This window comes from Herpailurus yagouaroundi, unplaced genomic scaffold (genome assembly GCF_014898765.1).
Source record: "Herpailurus yagouaroundi ecotype Mexico unplaced genomic scaffold, PumYag 77, whole genome shotgun sequence".
NCBI lineage: Eukaryota > Metazoa > Chordata > Mammalia > Carnivora > Felidae > Herpailurus > Herpailurus yagouaroundi.
This window is the reverse complement of record NW_024412388.1, coordinates 73,508,056-73,531,014: the sequence shown is the minus strand read 5'-3', so window position 1 is coordinate 73,531,014 and position 22,959 is coordinate 73,508,056. Positions and strand designations below refer to the sequence as shown.

The window sequence follows — 22,959 nt, the reverse complement described above, 5'->3', positions numbered from 1 at the left end:
TGCAGCCAGGTCACGATCTCGCGTTCCGTGAGTTCGAGCCCCGCGTCAGGCTCTGGGCTGATGGCTCGGAGCCTGGAGCCTGTTTCCGATTCTGTGTCTCCCTCTCTCTCTGCCCCTCCCCCGTTCATGCTCTGTCTCTCTCTGTCCCAAAAATAAATAAACATTGAAAAAAAAAATTAAAAAAAAAATAAAATAAAAGTGAGGTGATAAATGTTATGTTTAGTAGGAATGCTTAGGGAAACCTACCTTTTTCTTTCTATGCTGCTAAGGGCATCTCCAAGATACACAGATAAAAGCACAGTTGTATATTACTTTTCTAATCTCTATACACTAGATGCTAATATGTGTGTGTATCCTTTAAACTCATAGGTTTCAGAAAGATAGCAGACCAGAAAGTAGCCTTCAAGCTCCTCAGTAGGAATGCGGCCTTATTCTACCTGTTCTCCCAAGTTCCTAGTTCCTGTCACCTAGTAAGTCTTCAAAAATGTTTAATGTATAAATGAAAGAGGGAATATTTATTTACAAGTAAGGTATTATAGCTACATATGAAATCATATCTATGAAGTAAAACCATGTTACCTTGCAATTTGATTTACATTGGTTTCAAAGTAACCCAAAATAAATATATGAGAGAGTAAATTATATTTTAGACATCACTAAAATTATCAGGAGATGCAAATTCACTGGAGCACCTTGATTATTTTCTACTTAAAGAACAAAAATATAGAATCATGTGTCCAAATGATTAATTATTGCTGATAAAATACATTAAAATTAAGCAAAAAGATTCTGCAGTTTTGGAAATAAGAATGTTTAAAAATGTTTTTTGAGATTGTTTAAGATGATTATAGCATATTTTTGTTTGTCTGTTATACTTTAACCACTGCTTCCCTTCAGGAACTATAATAATGGTGTTAAGAAAGGATGTGTATCTTTTACTTATTTGGTGCTTTTATCTTGAAGGAAGACAGGACATTTTCAGGAATAACTCAGTTGTCTGTAACATCCAAATCCATATTTATTCAGGAACTCATTTTTGGTGTGGATCGTCTGGGCCATTTGTTTTTTTCTTTCAACTGCTGATAACTTTTGCCTTTTTTTTTTTTTTTTTTTTTTTTTTGCCTGAAACCTCTATAAAGGAGATACAGGAGCTGTAACTGAGATAAAACACAATAAATCTCTATCTGTTAGTAATTCTGGTGAAACAGCCACAAGAAAGAGGCCAAACTAATGGCTGCAATGAAGACATAAAAATATCTGTAGGAATTATCTATTGCCTTCCTGTTATCCACTACCATGAATCACTGAGAAGTGAAGAGATGGTCAACAAATTATGCATTGATGTAAGCATAAAGAGTTTTGAAATTCCAACTCTCTCTTTCCGTCACTCCCCTCTCTCTCTCTAATACACACACACACACACACACACACACACACACACACACACCAGAGATGTATGCATTAAACGAGGTTTATTCAAACACCAGTGCTGATGATTCTTACCATTCGCTATGTAACCTGGTACGTATATAGCACGATTCCCAGGAACAGAGTGGGCTAGGCCACTTATGCTGGAGGAGTAACTGACATGCACTTTCAAGCTGTAGCTACCATTTACAGCAAAGGAGAAAAAGTACCTTGAGTAAATTCCATCATTTTTTATAATATCAGCACCTGAATATATATAAAAAAAGCTCAATGTCAACACTGTCATCATAGTTGATTACTAATATTTAATTAAAATAAATATGCTTTAAAATGAAAAATAGGCTTTACTCCCCTGGTTCTTCCCATTTTAGCTTATACTGTCGTGGTTCTAGTTACTTTTAATATTAAAATCCAGTGGCTCCTTAATTTCTCCCTGTGATTCCTAAACCTCTGAAAAATTATTCTCTAAAGGTGAGTGGACTCTATTTCAGTGCTAATAAAACATTTAATTATCAACTTTAGAGCTCTCCTTATCGTTATAAAGGATACTAGTTTTTCATGGAAACCAAGCATATTCTTTTTGTTTATGAGACCCTTTTGAGATAAAAGCTATTCTGTTCCTAGGAAATAAATAGAGATGCACATAAACACATTTCATAAAATTGCAAGGGGTTTATGAACATCCTGCAGCCCTCATTGGGGGGGAAAATCTGGTAGTTGATTAAGTTGTGTGAAATTATTTAATTTTCTCATTAGAGGGTACATGGAACTGTTGTTCTAGATTCTAAGGGGCTTGCTGACTTGGAGGTTGACAGGCTTTGTTTCTGTCCACTGTGCTTTGCTTTAGGAGGCATTCTGAAAGCTTGGCCAGTGCTAGGTTTCTTTCCTTTTACGCTGATCCTTAGAGAGCAGTTCATGTCCAAACCAAGTCCATGACTGAATGGGGGAGGCAGGAGGCCTGGGAGAGTTAGACTCCAGGGTAGCAGTGGACGGCAGAGCTCAGCCCAAGTGCAAAACACATTCACTATTCACATGCAGATGACCACCCTGGGCAAATGGCTTGTCCTATCCTAGAGTCAGTTCATACCACATACTCCACTTTGGACCCTAGCCCTGTATCACCACTGCAGTGTTCCTGAATCCCCACTGTGGAGGCAGGGCTGCTCCTTAGCATGAGAAAAGTAGGAGTATATTTAATTAAAATACAAAGTGCTAAGCAACTTATTATCATAGTAGGTTTAGAAAATTTTCTTTTTATTTTAGAGAGAGAGGGAGAGGGAGCACAAGTGGAACAGAGGGGCAGATGGAGAGAGAGAGAGAGAGAGAGAGAGAGAATGAGAGAGAATCTTAAAGCAGTCTCCATGTGTAGCGTGGAGCCCTATGTGGGGCTTGATCCAACGACCCTGGTATCATGACCTGAGCCAAAATCAGGAGTTGGACATTCAACTAACTGAGCCACTCAGGCATCCTGGAAATTTTTTTTTGTCTATTGGAAAGAAATGAAATCTTGGTATTTAGTGGTTTACTGAGGAAATCAGGTCTACCTTTGTTAAGAAAGGATAAAGGAAAATCTGCCACAGTTACCACTCCCACCTCCCTTGATCGCTGAGTCAGAAAGAAATGGGAAAGAACACTAGCTCAGGTGTCATGGGACTTGATTTTGAGGTCTGGATCTGCCACTCAGTAGCTGTGAAACAACCTCTCTGAGCCTCAATTTTCTCATCTGTAAAACAGGGACAACTCATCTCACAGGGCTGTTGTGTTGAGTATTTCAGAGTATTCATGAGAAAGTACATTTTAAATTATGAAGCATTTCATAAGTATACATTTTTATTATTGTTCATTAATTTGGAAGCAGGTAAATACTGCTTCCATTATAAAAATAAGTGTTAGCTATGTACGTGTGTTATAAGTATTGGGTTTTAAAAAAAACCCCTAAATTTACACTTTGATGCCTAAGCAATACTCTCCATTGTTTCTTTCATTAGAGCATAAATGTAGACAACAAATAAATGAAATGGTTCCAGGGAATAAATGCAAAAGTTGTTAAGCTGACGCAGGTGATCTTTCCAAAGAGTACAGGAACTATTCTCCAGGCCAGCCCGCAGACTGAAGCAAAGGAGAAGTGTTCTGCAAAGTGCATTTTTGGACTATATACAAAAGCTAAAAGGTGTGGCCATGGATAAGCAATCAGAGCATGAGAAGCTCATTTGGATCCATTCCAACAGGCAAAATGAGAGGACTTCTCTGGTGTCTCTCTGAGATAGACTTGAATTGAAATCTTTTAAAGGAACTTTTGTTCCATAAATGTCATACAAATTTGCCATGGCAGGATGCTAATATGTTGCCAAACCTAAGATTCTTGAAAAAGAATGTATCTTTGAAACACCGGAGAGCAGGAGTATGGTTTTATTAGTAGAGAGCAGGAGTATGGTTTTATTAGTAGATCAAACGCTTGGGGCTGTCAACATAGACTTCGAGGTAAATTCTCATTCTGGGGAAAATTCTTATTCTTTAGGGAAAGAACAGAACAGGAAAGATAAAACAACAAAGGAGTTTGTTTTTAAAAGTCAAAAAGAGTCCAGGTGCTGCTCTTTCCTGGCCTGAAGCTGCGCTGTCTGTGATGCATGATGACGAGGCTCTGAACGCCACGTGCAGAATGAGTGCTTGAAGTCGGGTTTTGTTTTCTTTTACTTTGTTTTCCCAGTGGTTGGTAGGAGACTCTCTGGTGTGATTCCACTACGCTTGCTGGCCTGGTGGTCTCATGAGCAAATCGCACATGCAAACACACTGGCTCTGCCTTCTTATCAACCCTGCTACTTGGCTAAAGAATAGTCTAGGGTTATCTCCTGGGTCACAGGTTCCAATTTCCAATTTCCTCTTTATAGCTGGGTCCGAGGAGACTACTACTGCATCTCACTTCTTGGGTTTTCATTTGTTATTTTAATTTTCTGATCCTATTATTTCAGTGACTAATACAGCTGGTGAATCTTAGAGGAATACGGGAATTGCCACAAGGACATATAAGCCTGTTCTGTGTGACCTCATTGTGTTACCAGTGTCACTGGCCAACCAAAAGCCAAGACCTAGGTGTCAAGCTACTTCCTCCCACCCTTTTGCTCACCCCACAGCCACACCAAGGACCCTCAAGGGGACTCTTCCCAAGTTCACATTCTCTTCCCTTGTGCAGATGTGACCTGCAGCTACTCAGTATGTCAGTGATTCTCTGAGGACTTGAGACCCTCAAAAGATTGGATGAGGGGCGCCTGGCTGGCTCAGTCAGTTAAGCGTCCAACTTTGGCTCAGGTCATGATCTCGTGGTTTGTGGGTTCGAGCCCCATGTCGGGCTCTGTGCTGTCAGCCTGCTTCAGATTCTGTGTCTCTTTCTCTCTGCCCCTCACCCTCTCTAACACTTTGTCTCTCTCCCTCTCTCTCTCTCAAAAGTAAATAAACATTAAAAAAATTTAAAAGATTGGATGGGAAAAATAATTGAAGGAATTTTACAGATAAGCTTAAGATCGATACTGCAGCACCCTGGCACAACACCTCTTGAGAACGTGAAAAATGACAAGACATTGCCTGTTACCTGCTCCATCGTCAAAAAGTTTCAGCACAACAGGATCTGCAGTCTCTGGCTCAATTGTAGCCGTTACAGTGGCATTAAGAATGGGATAAATCCCCTTTCTTACATTTGCGTAAATCATCACAGGGTGGGGAAACCGGGGGCTGTCTCTTTCCACAAAGACTTCCACAGTGGCAGGGGGCATGGCTGAGCTGGAGGCGCGAGAGGTCACCGTCACCTTCAAGGCTTGAAGAGAATGGTGGGTATTGTTCAGTGTGTAGGTCCAGAGCCCAGGCTGCAAAACAAAGCTTTTTTGTTTTGTCAAGTGTGAAGAAAAAAAAAAAAAAAAAAGCATCCCTCAGTTTTAAAGCATGAGCCTAAGCTTCTAGGGTTTTACTCCTTGTTTTGTTGATGTTGCATTTTTTAAAGGAATTACAAACAAATGTAGGAAAAATGATATCGGTGAGGGTATGACAATTCACCATTTACATGGCTTTCACAGCACAACCCACTTTTATCGTTAGGTAACTCTTCAGGGAATTTTACCATGAACTTATTTGTTGGGAGGACACATTTTGATTCATACTTTTAGAAGATACTGATGAGTGTCCAGCCTGAAGTATTTTGCGAATATTAATTTGAGCCCCTTGACCCAAAAGAAATTTCAATGTTTTTATTCCTTTTCTACAATTGAGAAAATTACAGCAAATTAAGTAAACAATTATGATTTATGTGAATACCTGGATTTAAAAAGCGATAGCATTCTTCCTTTCCTCCATGTCCCTCAACCCCCACCCCCAATATACAGAAATCTTAAGCAACAAAACCCACATACACTATTAGAGACCAAGAGAAAGAGCAATATTTTTAATAAGTCAGGATCCTACAATGTCTGTGTTAATTTATAGAAATATTGCTAAATACCATTCTAAGAAATTCTAAATACCACTCTACCATTGCTAAGAAATTTATTCTTTGGATGAGATTATACATGAATGTTTTCTTTTTCCTCATTCTTGCTGTTACATCTTATTAAACCCTGGACATAACAGGAGTAATGAAGTAGAGCTTGAGGGAAAAGAGAGAAAGCAAGGGGTTAACTTGTGACTCAGTGTGGAAAGTTAAGATATCACCACACCCTACCCAGCCTTCTTCACTGGAATTCATGTGCGTGGCCATTTTCTTGTGAAGTCATGATTCGCAATAATTTTTTTTTTTTTTGTTATCATAACATTAGTAATAGACATTTAGCACAGATCTCTGTATCAAAAACTTCTCTTTGGGTGTAATATGTGTTTTGCTACAGGGCCCCTGGTCCAGACTAAGAGGTCAGGCAAAGGGAGCAAAAAGTAGGTAAAGTGTTCTTGGCCCTTGTACAAAGAATATGATGTAAAAAGAACGCGATGAGTTGGGAGAAAAGTAAGGAGGAGCAGAGCCGAGGATGTTTGGCAAGAGGGTTAAGAAATAAGCTTGGGCAATAGTCAGAACGTCAATGGCCTGATATGTAATAGTAACCACGTGGATTTTATCCTGAGACCACCAATGAGTTTTGAACAGGAGACAAGGTTTGGTCAGACTTATGCTTCAGAACAATCACCGGGGTAGAGGTGAAACTCAGAGGCAGGGAAGCCACAGCACAGGTTTCCACGGTGACCTGGGAGCAGGAAGGGCCAAGGACTCTAAGGACTGCACTCAGGCAGCGCAAGAGTGGGCCTGAGCAATCCCCCACCCTACTTGGAACCTTTAGTGGTTCCCTTTACCTTTAGGGTTCAGGCTCTTCTTGCCTTTCCTGGCATACAGAGCCCTTGCTGACATAGCTTCTGTTTATGTGTTTAGCCTCATCACTTCCTCTCTTTCCTGCCCCTAAATCTCCACCCTACATGCTGCTGTGTAGTTCATCCATGTTGACCTACTCTTCTATGAAGAGTTATATTCTATTTTTTTTGAGCCTTTCTATGTGCTCTTTCCTCTGCCCAGAATGTCGTTGACACCGCTGGCCCCTTTAGTCTCCATATTTCCGTTTTGATGTTTTTACTTCCAGGAGGCCGTTACCTTCCCCAGAAGTATGTGCATCCCTCCTGGATGCTCTGAGTACCCTGTTCTTATTCCTATCATGGTGTTTTATTATAAAGCACCTAGAACAAGACCCATCACACAGCAGATATTCAAAAATGTATGTATTGCATATATTCATATTATAAATTCTAGCTAGATTTTTCCCCAAGCCTATAGATAACTATGTCTATGTGAACTTTATAAAGAAGAAAGTAAGCAAAAAGAAATTATTTATACTGCATACATATTAATATCTACTGTTGAAGAGAGAAGACTTTGGTATCCATTATTTACATTTTTAAAAAATTTTAATGTTTATTCATCTTTGAGAGAGAGAAAAAGGGAGAGAGAGAGAGACAGAGAGAGAGGGTGAGCACGAATGGGGGAGGGGCAGAGAAAGAGGGAGACACAGAATCTGAAGCAGGCTCCAGGCTCTGAGCTGTCAGCACTGAGCCCGATGCAGGGCTTAAACTCACAGACAGTGAGATCAAACCTGAGCCAAACCTGAGTCTGTGAACTCAGGGACCTCAGCCAAAGTTGGACGCTTAATTGACTGAGCCACCCAGGCGCCCCTCCATTATTTAACGTTTTGAACAAACCTTGTTTTTTTCTCTTAAATTAAAAAAAAAATTTTTTGTTTATTTATTTTTGAGAGAGAGAGAGAGACAGAGTGCAAGAAGGGGAGGGGCAGAGAGAGGGAGACACAGAATAGGCTCCAGGCTCTGAGCTGTTAGCACAGAGCCCGATGCGGGGCTCAAACTCACGAACCATAAGATCATGACCTGAGCTGAAGTTGGACGCTTAACCGACTGAGCCACCCAGGCACCCCTTTTTCTCTTAAATTTTTAACATTCACAAAATGCCTTTGTATAAAGTAAAATTGTGATGTATCAGAATAGCATTTCTTTACATAATGCATTTAATTAATTATGTGATTCAGTTGAAAGTCATGCGCTTGACCAAATGTTGTCATTATGAACAAAGCTCACAGCATCTACCTCAGCAGTTCCAGGAATGCAGAGGCGAGCAGTCCGCAGAGCTGGGTTAGTGATAAAATCACTTGTGTAGTATTTTCTTCCATTAGGATCAACTAATGCAATTTCAGGGGGACCACTGGTCTGCCATGTGACAAGAAAGGTAGTGTCATTGCCCACACTGTTATCCACAGTCACGGTGTTTTTCAGTTGATGGTGAGGTTTAACATTTTCACCCGTACTTTCAAGCTGTTCAAGAGAATACAAATATATATGAAAGTTTCTAGTGGTAGGCGTAAACATTCCATCTTTTTCTTTACTTCTAGGACAAACAAAAATACATCGGCAAAAATAAAAATTACTAAATTCTGACAGGTACTGTATTTATATAAATCGCTTTTCACAAAATACCTCGCCAGTGCAAAATATTGCATATTATAAAAGTAGGGAAGATATAAAATATTGTCATAGTTAATACAAATGTCTCTTCATTATTTTTTACCAATTGATTTTAGCTGTTCCCAGACTGTCTGTTATCCAAATCAACATTAGCTTCAGATCAGCCATATTAACAGGCTTTAAAAATTTTTTGTTTGTGAATGTGCTTCAGTGGTTTAATTTATATATTATCTCTCCAGATACTTTTATATATTTTAATAAGAAATAAAACGCTGAGTTTCAGGGAGCTTGGGTACATTAGAAGAATTATTTAGCCATCTGCAATAAGCCACGTGAACACATGTGTGTCTGTGTGTGTGTGTGTGTGTGTGTGCGCGCATGTAGGTGCACGCATGCAACACTTACAGAGTACATACAAGTGATGGCACTGAGCTAAATGCTTTACATATATTACCTCACTTAATCCTTTTGAAAACCCTTTGAGGTGAGTACTGCTGTTGGCCACATTTCCGAGATGAGGAGACAGAGCCTTAGAGAAGTAACGTGCAGTGTCACATACGAGGAGGTGACACGGGAATAGAGCCCAGGCCAGCTGACACCAAGAGACCCTACGTTGAATCACTGTGTATCCACAACACACACAAGCGTAAAAATAACTTTGGACATTTTTATTTATTAAATAAATACACTAAGTAATGCGCTGCAATATTGCTCAAACTCAGAAAGCATAAAAAATTCACTGGTGGATGACAGCAAAGACACTGTGGATTATTTGTTCAAATCCATCTTATAAGTATTTGTAGACTGCTGACTACTGGGGCACATTCTGTGCCCTGGGCCCGAGCTGCTGAAGGGGATATAGTTTTTGTCCATAGTCTAGTGGGGCTAATGACATACGCTGGGGAGAGGTGGCCACGTTTGAGAACACAAGGCAAATTTGAGCCATATGAATAATATTTTGTTAAATTTTTGAAAACATTTTTAAACGCTTGTTTTTATTTCATAGCATTGAAGAAATCACAGGGTAGGAAGATTATTCAGAAGAGCCAAATGTAATCTAATTTATAAATACATGTTCTCATTTATGATTCCCTTTTTTTCACTTCTAATGATAAAATTGTGGTTATTGTCTTTGCTGTGTACATATAATCTTCATGTTAAATATTTTCTAAGAATAATTTAACTGACTTCATTGCTCACATCAAGTCATTAACTTGGCAGGTTAACTTACCATCTGTGAGGAAACAGCAGATGAAATTTTGTTCAAACCCTCAGTTATGTTCAAAATATCTTTAAAGCACTTAGAAAAAACTTGGCCCTTTTAAATGACTTGATTAGAGGAAGCCTTTGTGAGCAAAGTCAAGTAAATTGCAGTAGTGAAGAAATATTTAAATTTGTTTAGAATTTAATGAAATAGTTGATGTTTTTAACACAAGGGAGGAGCTTCAAAGAAGTTTTTAAAAAAGCAAAAAAAAAAAAAGTAAAATGGATTTTGATTGATGGAAAGTTATTATAGAACTAAACCTAAGAAACAGTTTCTTATTTGTCATCTTGGTCTTACCTCTACACCACCCCCAACCCCACCCCATCCCCATTTTGAGCCACTAGGAAGGAGCAAGTTCTGCTTACAGACTTTAAAAGGCCGAGGTAGCAATTTCAGGAAATTACTACTAGGGTTGAGAAAAACAGGTATCAGGTAACAATGAATCCTGGCTCTGGTGACACCAAGAAGCTCTTTTAAAAGCCTTCTGTGTTGGGGCGCCTGGGTGGCGCAGTCGGTTAAGCGTCCGACTTCAGCCAGGTCACGGTCTCGCGGTCCGTGGGTCCGTGAGTTCGAGCCCCGCGTCGGGCTCTGGGCTGATGGCTCAGAGCCTGGAGCCTGTTTCCGATTCTGTGTCTCCCTCTCTCTCTGCCCCTCCCCCGTTCATGCTCTGTCTCTCTCTGTCGCAAAAATAAATAAACGTTGAAAAAAAAAATTTAAAAAAAAAAATAAAAGCCTTCTGTGCAAGAATTGTTACATATTCCAGTAAGGTTAATGAATGAGTTAACACAGTTCATTTGTTTTCCTTGCTTCCTTCTCCCTGCCCCCCAGCCCCAGTGAGGAAATTCTGACCTGAATACGTTGTTGAAAAATGTCTCCGGTTCCAGAGGGGATTCTACTGAAAGCATCAATCATGCTATTGGAGTTTGATTTATCTGGAACAAAGAACTTTACACCTCCTGAAATACATGATTGGGATGTTAACCATTAAAATGTATAAAATAAAACAAAAAATAATATGTGAGGTCTTTTCCAACAACCTTTCCCATGTAAGAGGCTTAGTTTTGGGGAAGGAGGTGTAGCACTTGGCTGGCAGTGCATGGCATCCTGCCAGCCACATGGTGAGCAGCAGAGGTGAGTAGTTTTGTGTGTTCTGTTCACGGCTGTAATGTCAAGGTCTACACCTCTGTCTGGTGCTTGATAGAAACTCAATGAATATTGTTTGAGTAGTCTTGTAATGAAAGTGATTCCTAGACACTCTAGGTTCATTGCTATCTGCAGGGCTATATGTTTACACTTACGCTTACATTCTGAAAACATTGTTTTCAAAAATAATTCAATAAAAACCTGACTTTTAATTTGTAAGTCAGCAATACTCATTTTTATTGGCTATAAGGAATATAAGATAAAATTATTCCATGCCTCATTTAGAACGAAAAAAGATATGGATCTTACAATTTGGTATGTGTCCTTATCATGAAAGTTAGTGCGTTTAATCTTAAATATATTTTTAGCTCTGTGATTATACATGCTCAGATTAGTTTAACAAAAAAATTATAAAAATTATATTTCCATTGGATGTATATGATTGGCACCTTCTAAGGAAAATCTTTAAAGGTCAACAAAATTTTGGCAGATTTTAGCAATGATTTTTGTGTTGTTTTCCTTAAGATAGCTGTTTCTATTTGTCTTTTTCCAATTAAGCCACACATTCTATTGTCATAATATGAGCTTCATGGTTGGGAGTATTCAAGTTAAAAGGCTTTGAATATTCAATTTAAAAGGAAATGCTCTAAGACATAAGTGTTTACAAATATATTTACCTGTATGATGTGATAATTCCTCCAGGTTTTTGACCACAGATGAGCCCAGGGCAATGGAATGAATGGTTGAACCACTGCTGAGCACAGTAAGTAAGCAATTGCCAATGTGCTCATCACCTCTACTGGTCACTAATATCATCACAGAGCCATGGGCTTTTCCATTCAGTTTTTCAACCACCTGAACGTAGAGTATCAGTCATTTGGAAGGAAATGTAATTCAAGTTGCCATTGAATGGAAGAATTCACTCATTCCAAATTCCCATCAGTAAGGCATATATATATGCCTCTTTGAGATCCTCTGTGGCTTGCTGCACTCCAGGCCCATCCCCATTCCATCCTCAGCTCACCTCATCAAAGGACTTGTCACTGTACATGCCATTGCTGGATTGCTTGTACAGAGAGACTCTTTCTGTTTGAATCATCACAATTTGCCCCTAGTTTAGAAGAGGGTCCATAATAGAGGATATGGGGCACATTCTTGTATGTTATCTCTGCCTCTGACATCCGGTGAATGACCAATAAGAGGCCTTAGAGAAGTGGTTCTCAACCTTGGTTACACATTAGAGTTAGATGGGTCTAGAATTACTATAAGCAAAAGCCAGACATTACTGATTTTGACTGGAAAACCCAAGCATAAAAATGGCTACAGTTGGGCCAATCACCGAATGCAGAGGGTCAGTGTTAGAAATTGTCCAGATGATGCTGAAGTTCCCCAGCCTTGGCCAGTGTATTTATTTATTTACTCATTCCTTCAACTAGCATTTATCGAACAGCTAATATGTGCCAGGTACTTTGCTAGGCACATGGGGTTTAATGGTAAACAAGACATGGTTCCTGACCTTAAAAATAACCCATTGTTACTTTCCTATCAGTGTCATGACCGCACTGTAACAGATTGCTCCATATCAGAAGGAACCTTAGCTATAAAATGAAGGAAAGGAAAGTGATGGTGATTTGGGCATCGCGTACCCAACTGTACCTCAAATCCCTTCTTAAGCCCTGAGCAGATGCTGGTTTGTGCTTCTGCTGACACAGTCGAAGGCAGATGTGAAACCAACAGCTTTCGGTCATCATCACTGTTAATTTGGTGTAGTTGGGCTCTGATCTCCCCTTTGCTGTTGAAACTGACAATGCCCACAAAGGTATGAATTTCAACAATCTGCATCAAGTAAAACTCTGCTGCCTGTTGCAGTCGAAGGAGTCTGTCAGCCTGTGTCCCAAAAAGGAAAAAATAAAAATAACAACCTTTGGTTGGTAGACAAAAATATGACTCAGCAACCTGGCAAATATCTCTGCCAATCATTTAGCAGTGTCACATTGTAACTTTTTGAGTTTTATAGAGTGACACTATGCTGGAATCTTGTTTTATTAATTGCAGGCTCAAAAATAAATGTTTTTCAAGGAGGACAGAGGGGTTGAGAACCCTGCCTCCAACAAGCTGTTCATATTTACCGCTCTCTAAGAACACATATTCCCACTATTTCTCTCCAACTCAGAATTTGAGATCTATGAAACCAGTTTAAACTAGATTTGTAACTGCTTCTTTTAAAATCCAGTCTGGGTAAGAGGAAACATAATATTTTTCCTACTTATTAAAATAGGATTGTATGAGATACATACATGACAGTAGAGATAAACCTGAGTGTTAACCAGTTGAAAAGTAATATTAGTGACCAGGTTTGGGCATGTGATGTTACTGATGTTCACTAGGTTCACTAGGCTGTGGGAGCAGCAAGCTGAGCTTCAATGACCCCCCGTTCAGTGAGGACTGTGGTCTCTTTCTCCAACTTAGACATCTCCCTTAATATCTGGATCTACATTTCACATTGCTTCAGAAGCATCGCAAATTTAATGTCCCACAGGTATCTCAAACTCTACACACTTTGAGTTCATTGGCTCCCTTTCCAAATGGGAAATGATGCTTCCGAAGCAATGCAAAATGTAGGTCCAGATATCAAGGGAGATGTCTGAGTTGGAGAAAGAGACCACAGTCATCACTGAACAGGGGGTCATTGAAGCTCAGCTTGCTGCTCCCCCAGCATCATTAGATTGTGAGCATTGTGAAGTAGAGACTATGTTCTGTCATCTCTGTGTCCACCAAGCAAGCACAGTCCAGGCACCTAATGGAAGAATGGCTATGATGGTTCAAGGACAATATTGGCAAGAAAAGGGAAAGAAGTTTGCTTTGCTGTGAGTGTGTTACTTTAGGTTTATTTCCCTTCTACTAACTTCACATCTTCTCTCAAGTACAACTATCCCTTTCATTCTACCTATTCTTGCTCAATAGAGGTAGCTAGCCAATATAAATTACCCTGAGACCATCTTTAGAAGATCATGGCCTAGTCAACTGTAGGTGGGCAAGATTACAAAATTATCCAGATGCTGAATGTATTAGTGGTGTTCCTAATATTTCAGAGACAAATTGAAAAGGCAAATTTTCCAGGACTACTGATCCAGAGAATATAAGAGGATGAACTCTTCCTTAGGACAAGTTCTATGATTAAATAATACTGCCACTTTTGAACCAAAAGCTTCATATTCATTTTTTCACTTATTCCACCTCAACAACTTTATGAAATAGATGGTGGTGCGCTGGTAAATGTTTTTCAAAAACCGGCTTTCTGGCAAAAGAGGGAGAGACACACTGATCTGTTGCAATTGAAAATCTCTGTGGGATTAACTACTCCCACCATGGTTGATTTCAAGTTGTCAATGTGATGTCACTAAAAGCAGAGTTGGGAAGAGATGTTGACCAGATACAGGTGACCAGAAGTAATCTTAAGAGCACAGATTGGGGGTCAGCAGACATTTTCAGAAAAGGGCTAGAAGTTATTTCAGGCTTGATGGGCCATGTATTCTCTGTTGCAAGCACTCGATTCTGCTGTTTTAGCACTAAAGTGGCCATAGACAAGATATAAATAAATGAGTGTTGCTGTGTTCCAATAAACTTTATGGAGACTGAAATTTGAATTTCATGTAATTTTCACATATCATGAAATATTACTCTCTTGACTTTTTTCTAAACCATTTAAATCGTAAAATCCATTTTTAGCTTGTGGGCTATGCAAAAACAGGTAGTGAGCCAAATTTGGCCCATGAGCTGTTGTTTACTGACTCTGGGCATAGATAATAGTAAAAAATAGTAGAAGAATATTTAGGAAGTGATGACTTTTGAGCATTTATTATATGTTAACAATTTTATTTAATTATAAATCTACGTGGTTTAATTTTTAATAATGGCTGTATTTAACTACTGCTTGCAAATTTCCTAAAAATTTAACTATTGACTTTAAGAAACCAGTATCAGCTGCACCTGTCACCACACTAAAAGTAGCTATTATAATCCCTATTTTACAGATGATAAAATAGTTCAAGAAAGTTATTTTGGTCTTGACTATAGAGACAGTAAGTGAAGAAGCCAGGAATTAAAGCACATCTGCCTGGTTCCAGAGATTAAGATTTTAACCACTATCTGAGAGCTATGAGATTTTCAAAAGAGGATTTCTGCAAGGCTCCTCGATTACTGCATGGCTGAGGTATGGTTTTCCATCCATGGTGACATGGGAAACATAAACACAATGGATATGCACACTCTCTGCAAACCCATAGTCTCTTGCCTCCGCTAGGGCTATGTACCAGTGAGTTAAATGTGGCCAAAGGAGATTTTGTTACATGTTAGAGTTTTAGAAAAAGGTCTTGGTTGGAAAAAAGTTGCAATTAGTAGCAAAACTCAGGGCTAGGAATTACCTGTGGCTTTCATTTATCTGCTTTATCTCAATTTCTGGCCTACATTGTGAATTTGTTCTTCTAGTCCCTAAGAAAAGACGAAATGCATGAAGATTCCAAACCTTTGGCCTCCCCTCCTCTGCCCTTACCCTCTGGAAATAAAAATAATTAAAAACTGATAGAAAAAATGGTGAATGGTTTACAGCCATTAATTACCAAAATGTTACCTCTTCCATTTTACTGGACACATCCAGCACTAAACAGACCACTTTGTCACCAGCCTGAATAAGGGAGAATACAGGAGGAGGTGGAAGCCCAGTCCCATTCATGGGAAAGCTATGATTGAAGTCAGCAGAGTCTGTGATTACATCCCATGCACTTCTGAGGCTGCACATTTGGTTCTGTAGGTTTGGAGCTTCTTGATTGTGGGTACGTGCATTGCAGAATTCAACCACCTAGAAATAGAACAATGCCTATCAGAAAATGAAGGGACTCTTCCCATATTAGACATACTTCTCATTCTCAAGCAACTAAAGGTAAAAGGAAAGGTGAGCTGAAAGATGAGAAATTAGAAGTGCCATAGCAGTCCTTTATTACTTCAAGAATGACTTTGAGTTTACAAATAAACCTTGGCATCCTTTGCTTGAAACACTGGCACCTCGTGGTACTTGCAATCAGTCTCTATTATCGTCTATTTGCACTTGGATAACAGAGAGCAGACCGTGTATATATATCTCAGTCTTAGGAAAACAAAACAATCTCCCGCCTTTTTTTAGTATGATAACGTGTTAAAGAAAACACCCCAGAAGATATTGTCTTGGTCAGCCTATTCCTTGAAATTGTATTTAATGACCCACCTGCACCTTTATTTATTGATCAGTCAACATAAATCGATCTAGTTCAAATATTGATCTCGGTAACAATAGGATGAGGAAAAAAAACAACTTAAACTTACTTCCTGGTCTTTCTCCCCATTTTTAAATATAGATATGGTCTATTTAATAATACTGAACATATTTCACCCCTTTTAAAGATATGTTTCACATTGCAAAATGATGTGTTACCACCTACTCCCAGTGGCTATGTTCCTGTAGCTACTTCGTGCTAACAGAAAAATGGGAGCTTAGAACTAGAAGACGCCTAATAGACTTTCCAGTTCTATCTCTATTTTCATAGAAGAGGAAGCTGAAGCTTCAGAAGGTTAATAATTGCTTAAAGAGATATTCTCAGTAGCATGGGGAGACAGGAGTAGAACCCATTTTTGCTGTCATAATTTCTTTGTTTTTAACTCCTTTCTGTTTATTTCATGACTATGAAACTTCTTGGATTGGATAGTAATGATTAGGTCTTTCAAAGATTCACAAAGATAATGCCTAGTCACAAACAATGTGGATGAATACATGGAATCAAGTTGGGTTCAGATATTAAGGCTATAAATTGAAAATATAATGGATCAGACAAGAAAAGTGAAAAATCACCTTAAAGTTACAGAAGGACTCCTAGCCTTGACTAAAACCAGACTGAAGAAAAAAAAGTGTCTAAAGAAAAGAATGTGTCCATCTAAGGGACACTGGTCAGCCGTGGAAACAGAAAACTTCACAGGGGCATGTGCCCATGTGCTCCCAGTACCATGGAAGGGAGATGACACACAGACGTGAGTTTCAGGTCTTTGTGAAGATGGATGGATATATCCAGTCATGAAGGCTGATGCCATTAAACCTCTGTACCACCAGTCTTCCTCCTTTCTGATTCCATTCTCTCAGAGAGGCTTCTGGGGACAATTTGGCTGTTTCATGCTGCTTCCTCTAGAGAGAGAATGAATTGGCTAAAGGATGCAAGTATTGGATCCCCATGACAGAGTACTATTTTTAAACAATAAATTATTTAATAATAATAAATTATCAATAATAAATTATTAATAATAAATAATAAATTATTATTTAAAAATAGTGTTCTGGATTCATACACTAGGCTCTTATCAGTGCGGAATACTGACAAGGTAAGTTTCTGAACCTGCAAAACTAAGGGTTAGTTGACTTGGTAATACCTGGTTTTCCTTTTTAATTTCTTTTTTTTTAGATGTTTATTTACTTATTTTGAAAGAGAGAGTGCACATGAGTGGAGGAGGGGCAGAAAGAGAGGGCGAGAGAGTCCTTTTTTAATTTCTGTACTATGCAAAACAAGGGAAAGAACTAGGAAACAAAATAAGAGTCGTTTGCTACTTCAAGTGAGAGAAATATAATGGTGTGTTTTATTACTCTTACTCATACACCTTCCTGTGAAAGCACCACTATATGAGCAGTTTATTTTGAGGTTTCCAGAGTACCCTTGTTAAATCACCTTCCCCAGAAAGCAAATAATCACTTTTCTAAAGGAATATATTTTTTGGCGATCATCTTTGGGGCCTCAGTGTTTTTTGTTTTATCTGTGAAATAAAAACTAGATGAACTCTAAGGCCCTCAAGCCCTAAAACATAGTGAATCTTAATGTCTTTTTGTTTAAACACTTTAAACATTTCAGGCCATCTTGGGAAGAGATGAATGTTGTAGGAGATTTTCATTGCAAGGCCATACTTACAGAAGATAAACTTTGCATGAACATTATCGATGCAGTTGCATTTTGGGTGCTATTGTATATAAACATACATCCTTCTTTAAAAAGTTTACTAATAATACAGTTTTCTTGGGGGCAAGGGCCTTTTTCACACACAAAAATGCCTGTGATGTCTGATGAACACCTTAAAATAGAAAGAGAAATTGGTCTATTTTAGAAATACTTCTGTTTCTTCTTCATTTGGTTCATATAATAATTTATTGCAAAGCTTGTAGCTTGCAACAAGCTACACATAAAACATTTTAAAAACTATTCTGTTAAGAAAGGTCATTAATTTAGAAATACACTCCACTTTGTTTTAAAGCATTTGAGCTGCATAAGAAATTCTGTATCACCAAAGGCTTTAACCAACTAAACAGGGTCAAAGGAAAAGATACCAGGAAATGGACGTGAACTTTTAGAGGCCCAGGAGACAGCATGACCAATAGTATCCTGAATCACAGTGTCTTTGAGCTCATTGCCATTGGACAAGAGGGCAGAAGAGAATGAACATGGAATGAGGATATTTTAAAAGGATTCTTTCCTAAATGAGCAATCTCAAATTCTACCAAAGGGAATGAAAAACAGCACAACCTTCAAAAGAGAAATATCTTCCAATTGATGATCAAATGATAATTGGTCAATATCTAGCAAAATTACAGAAGAGGGTACATTTTGACCCAGTAATTCTTGGAAGCTACTCAACAGACATATAGCTCTGCCTGCATACATGAAGCTACTCAACAGACATATAGCTCTGCCTGCATACATATATATATATATATATGGCATTATGACCTGCAGTACTGTTGGTAATAACAAAAAATTGGGAGCAACCCACTTGTCCAGCAATAGGAGACTGGTTGAAAAGATATAGTATATCCATACAATGGAATATTAAGCACTTATTTTTAATTAAAAAATTAATGAAGAGAAATATATATTCATATTTATTTGGATTTGCTTAAAGAAATACTAAAAAATAAACCAGAAACTAATAAAAATGGTTACTGGAGGGGATGAGAGGGAGCAGGGTGAAGACAGTGGTGGTAACAAGATATCTTAGAGTATAACTTTTTATATTGTTCTCATATCTGAACCACATAAATATTTACCAACTTTTAAAAAAATGAAATAAAATTTAAAAATAAAAGGATCTCTTTCTTGTCAATTAGGTTTTAGCTGCCATCATCAACTTCATTTTAGAGTAAAAAAAATAAACAATGAATTTTAAACATGAGAAAAAGTACCAACCTTGTTACTTTAATTTGATTTTGCCCATTTATATAGAAAGGTTTCTCATTGTTGTATTCATCAAACACGCCCCAACGGAGATGGGCCCATTCGTGGACAAACACCCTACCTGTGGAAGAGAGAGCTTTTGTTTTAAGTTCCTAAAGTCTCAGCAGTGAGCTTTGCTAACTAGTGAACATGTAACATCACTTGACCATGTACACTTACTACGAAAGGTTGGAGTGCAATTGCCTGCCGCTTTTCTCTTCCTCACCTATTTCCATCTCCTCCTTTACCCCTGTCATAAAAGAGGCAGTCTGAAATTATGCTTAGTCTTTGTAGATGCAAACAAGTGATTTACTTTGTGCACATCTATTGGGTACTTGTGATGAGTCCCACATTCTCTCATTTCCCCAAGTGAAGCTGCCTAACATGTTTATATTTAGCTTCATACAGGCCTCCAGTTTCAGGATGTAGGGGAAAGGGAAAGAAGCATATGTAAGTACAGTGGATTGAATGTTTACATCCCCCTAAAATTCATATGTTGAAATACTACTGCCTCATGTGATGGTATTAGAAAGTGGGGCCTTTGGGAGGTGATTAGATCACAAGGGTGGAGCCCTCATGAATGGGATTAGTGCCCTTATAAAAGAGACCCCAGAGAGCTCCCTCCTCTGCCTTCCATGTTAGGACACAGAGAGGAGATGGTTGTCTATGTACCAGGAAGTGGGTGCCAGACGCTAAATCTTCCAGGGCCTTGATTCTGGACTTCCCAGCCCCCAGAACTGTGAGAAATAAGTCTCTGTTGTGTAGAAGGCCCTCAGTTTTTGGTATTCTGTTAGAGCAGCCCAAACAGACTAAGATACCAAACAAGCAAATAAAGATTTCCTATTCTTTAGTCTGGGTTAGCCAAGCATGCCTATTTTTTTCTTGTAAGTAATTCTCCTCTCTAGAGCAGTGATTGAAACTCTGGGGCCAGGGAGGGATGAAGGAGTAAAAAAGATCCTAAATGTCCTCTCCAGCTTGGATGGTCCTTTATCTTTTATGTTATCTCAGATCCTCCATGTTTATATTTGTCTCCAGCTCTTGGCCCAGGGAAACCCCCATCCTCAGCATCAAATTCTTTCTATCTTAACCTCCACTTCTCTAAATCTTGCATTTCCTTCATTGTTCCCAATCAAAACCACTCCCCAATAAAAGCTTTCCAGATTAACTCCCTCCCAAAGCCCTTTCTTTTATTCTGAATTCTTTTAAGTTCTGGGAACCCAGGAATTGTTTACAGAGTTGACTGAGGCTGCAGCATATTGTGCAATTTCTGGACTGTGGGACAAAGGAAGGGAGGGGAACCATCTAAGCTGAAAGTATTAGGGAAAAGTTTGTGCCTAGTCATGGAATTTAGAAGTGTTGATGAAGTCATCATCTATTTGTGCAGAGATTATCAGCACCTCATAGTTACTGGGGAAAAGACATTTATTTATTTATTAAAAAAATTTTTTTTAACGTTTATTTATTTTTGAGACAGAGAGAGACAGAGCATGAACAGGGGAGGGCAGAGAGAGAGGGAGACACAGAATCTGAAACAGGCTCCAGGCTCTGAGCTGTCAGCACAAAGTCTGACGCGGGGCTCAAACTCACAGACCGTGAGATCATGACCTGAGCTGAAGTCGGACGTTTAACCGATCAAGCCACCCAGGTGCCCCAAAGACATTTTTATAAAGTGTTTTACAAAGTGTATTTTATACAGTGTGTCGCTCCAGCTCCTGTTCGCATTACAGAGGATAATAAAATCTATTTAGATTTAAATGGGGGTAAAGTGAAAACATAATTTGAAAGGCACTACTGTATGTTAAAATCAAAAACAAAAAAAAAAGCATGGGATAGTTAGCCCTTGACTTGCTGATCTGTTCTGTGTACAGGTTCTCCCTTAGATCTCATCCACTAAATGCCAGTCTCCAAACCTATGACCCTGACTTCTCTCCCAAACTCCAGCCGTCTACAATCACCACAGGTTGAGCCTATCACAACAGCCCACTGCTCCCCACAATCAACTTTCCTAGATCCAGAGTTGTGAATTTCCCCTTTAAACAGGTCCCTCCTACTTCTGTCATAAACCTGGTGTGTTCCTTAATGCTGCTATACGCCCCCCCCCCACCCCATCCCTGGCCTTTCACTCTGTAGCAGTCAGACCTCTATTTCTTTCCGCTCCCCCACCCCCACCCTGGAATATCTCCCATCACTGAAAGTTGTTAGGATTAAATAACAAGAGAAGCAAACAGCACAGCACCTGGCACATAGAAAATTCTCATTGTTCTTTTTTTTTTAATTTTTAATTTTAACCCAAGTTAGTTAACATATAGTGTAATAATGGTTTCTGGAGTAGAATTTAGTGATTCATCAGTTACATATAACACCCAGTTCTCATCCCAGTAAGTGCCTTCCTTAATGCCCACACCCATTTAGTGGCCCACCCTGCTACATAACACCCCTCCAGCAACCCTCAGTTTGTTCTCTGTATTTAAGAGTCTCTTATGGTTTGCCTCCCTCTCTGTTTTTATTACTATTTTTCCTTCACTTTCCCTATGTTCATCTGTTGTGTTTCTTAAATTCTATATGATTGAAATAATATATTTATCTTTCTCTATTTTGCTTATCATGATACACATTCTAGTTCCATTCCACGCTGTTGCAAATGGCAAGATTTCATTCTTTTTGATCGCTGAGTAATATTCCATTATATATATCACATATTTATTATTTATTATATATCTGTATATTTTTTTCATTCTTAATACTCTTTCGTGTCCTCATCTCACTGCCCCCACTCTTTTCAAGTCTTATTGCTTTTTGCCTGGACTTCTAGTTATTCTCCTGATACTCACTTTCCCTCTCATTGATTTGAAGGAGTCAGATCATCCATACAGCCAGGTTCATCTTATACAAACACTTTTTTACTGATTTCACTCCTGTGCTCTTAAACCTTCAGCAGTGACTTGCTAATTTGGGCGTTTGAGGCTCCGCGTCACCTATCCCCATGTGCATTTCAGCATTTTCTTCCACTACTTCACTCCCCATGGTTTCTGCACTATCAGGGCCATGACTGCTCCCATCTCTTAAATATGCTCTAGATTCTTCTGATGCCACTGGTTTATTCATACTCTTGGCACTGTTCTCTGCCATCTTTCCATTTATCAACATGATATTAACCTTGAAGATCCCCTCCATTGTGAGGCCTTTCCTGAGGGCCCTTAGTGCAAACTATTCTCTCCTTTCACTGAATTCTCATAGCACTCACTGTCTGGGCTACGAATCTGGTGTCCAAGTGTTTCTGGCTCACTTTGTCTCTTATCTTTTCATGGGTATGTTGCCTATCTCCCCATCCAAATGGTAAGACTTTAGAAGGTTTCAGGTTCTCTGAGTTGCTTTTCAGCATCAAGCACAAAATATTGCAAACAGTACTGCCCAATGTCTGTTGCTGGATAGGTCGCACTTACCTCGTGGTCCATAGCCAGCTGTTAAGTCATCATTTAGTAGAAAGTTAGATGTGAAATGAATGTATTTTCCCTCTTTTCCACACCCTCTGTATTGCAGTGTGTAGGGGTCATCTCCATGTGCCCCATACCCGTCAGTCACGATGACATTTGCCTATATTAAAAGAAATGTTTTATAGTACTCTGTATCCTACCAGTGATGTTGGTGACACGAACATATACATTTGTTAAAACACTTTGAACTGCACTCCTATGATCTGTGCATTTTATTGTATGAATTGTGTTCTAATTTGATAACAGATTTAGAAAATTGTATGTCTTATAGATGGAGTTTAAAATGCACGCACAACTAAATGTCAATAAAATTACTTGGTACTTTCAAAAACATCCGTATTTTCAAAGGTTTGCAAATGCCCGT

The 22,959-nt window shown here is 38.8% G+C and overlaps 1 protein-coding gene and 1 long non-coding RNA gene across 6 annotated transcripts in view; one reads left to right on the top strand and one right to left on the bottom strand.

Moving 5' to 3' along the window:
- Nucleotides 1-22,959, top strand: part of LOC121027415 (uncharacterized) — a 45,404-nt gene that overhangs the window by 672 nt on the left and 21,773 nt on the right. Inside the window, exons 2-3 of one of the 2 annotated variants that reach the window (XR_005788730.1) lie at nucleotides 204-470; nucleotides 11,528-11,588. This is a non-coding gene — a long non-coding RNA (uncharacterized LOC121027415). Of the gene's footprint in view, nucleotides 1-203; nucleotides 471-7,031; nucleotides 7,335-11,527; nucleotides 11,589-22,959 lie in introns of those variants that run through there. The other variant, XR_005788731.1, reaches the window with a different exon arrangement.
- The window catches only part of CLCA2 (chloride channel accessory 2), a 38,525-nt gene that overhangs the window by 11,517 nt on the left and 4,049 nt on the right, over nucleotides 1-22,959 (bottom strand). For 3 of the 4 annotated variants that reach the window (XM_040470862.1, XM_040470859.1, XM_040470861.1), the window contains exons 3-12: nucleotides 22,545-22,695; nucleotides 19,075-19,183; nucleotides 17,806-17,965; nucleotides 15,456-15,683; nucleotides 12,482-12,712; nucleotides 11,503-11,680; nucleotides 10,532-10,638; nucleotides 8,044-8,268; nucleotides 5,015-5,285; nucleotides 1,504-1,674 (exon numbers count right to left, since the gene is read on the bottom strand). In XM_040470862.1, coding sequence (XP_040326796.1) covers nucleotides 1,504-1,674; nucleotides 5,015-5,285; nucleotides 8,044-8,268; nucleotides 10,532-10,638; nucleotides 11,503-11,680; nucleotides 12,482-12,712; nucleotides 15,456-15,683; nucleotides 17,806-17,965; nucleotides 19,075-19,183; nucleotides 22,545-22,695 — 1,831 coding nt within the window. The remainder of the gene's footprint in view (nucleotides 1-1,503; nucleotides 1,675-5,014; nucleotides 5,286-8,043; nucleotides 8,269-10,531; nucleotides 10,639-11,502; nucleotides 11,681-12,481; nucleotides 12,713-15,455; nucleotides 15,684-17,805; nucleotides 17,966-19,074; nucleotides 19,184-22,544; nucleotides 22,696-22,959) is intronic. The other variant, XM_040470860.1, reaches the window with a different exon arrangement.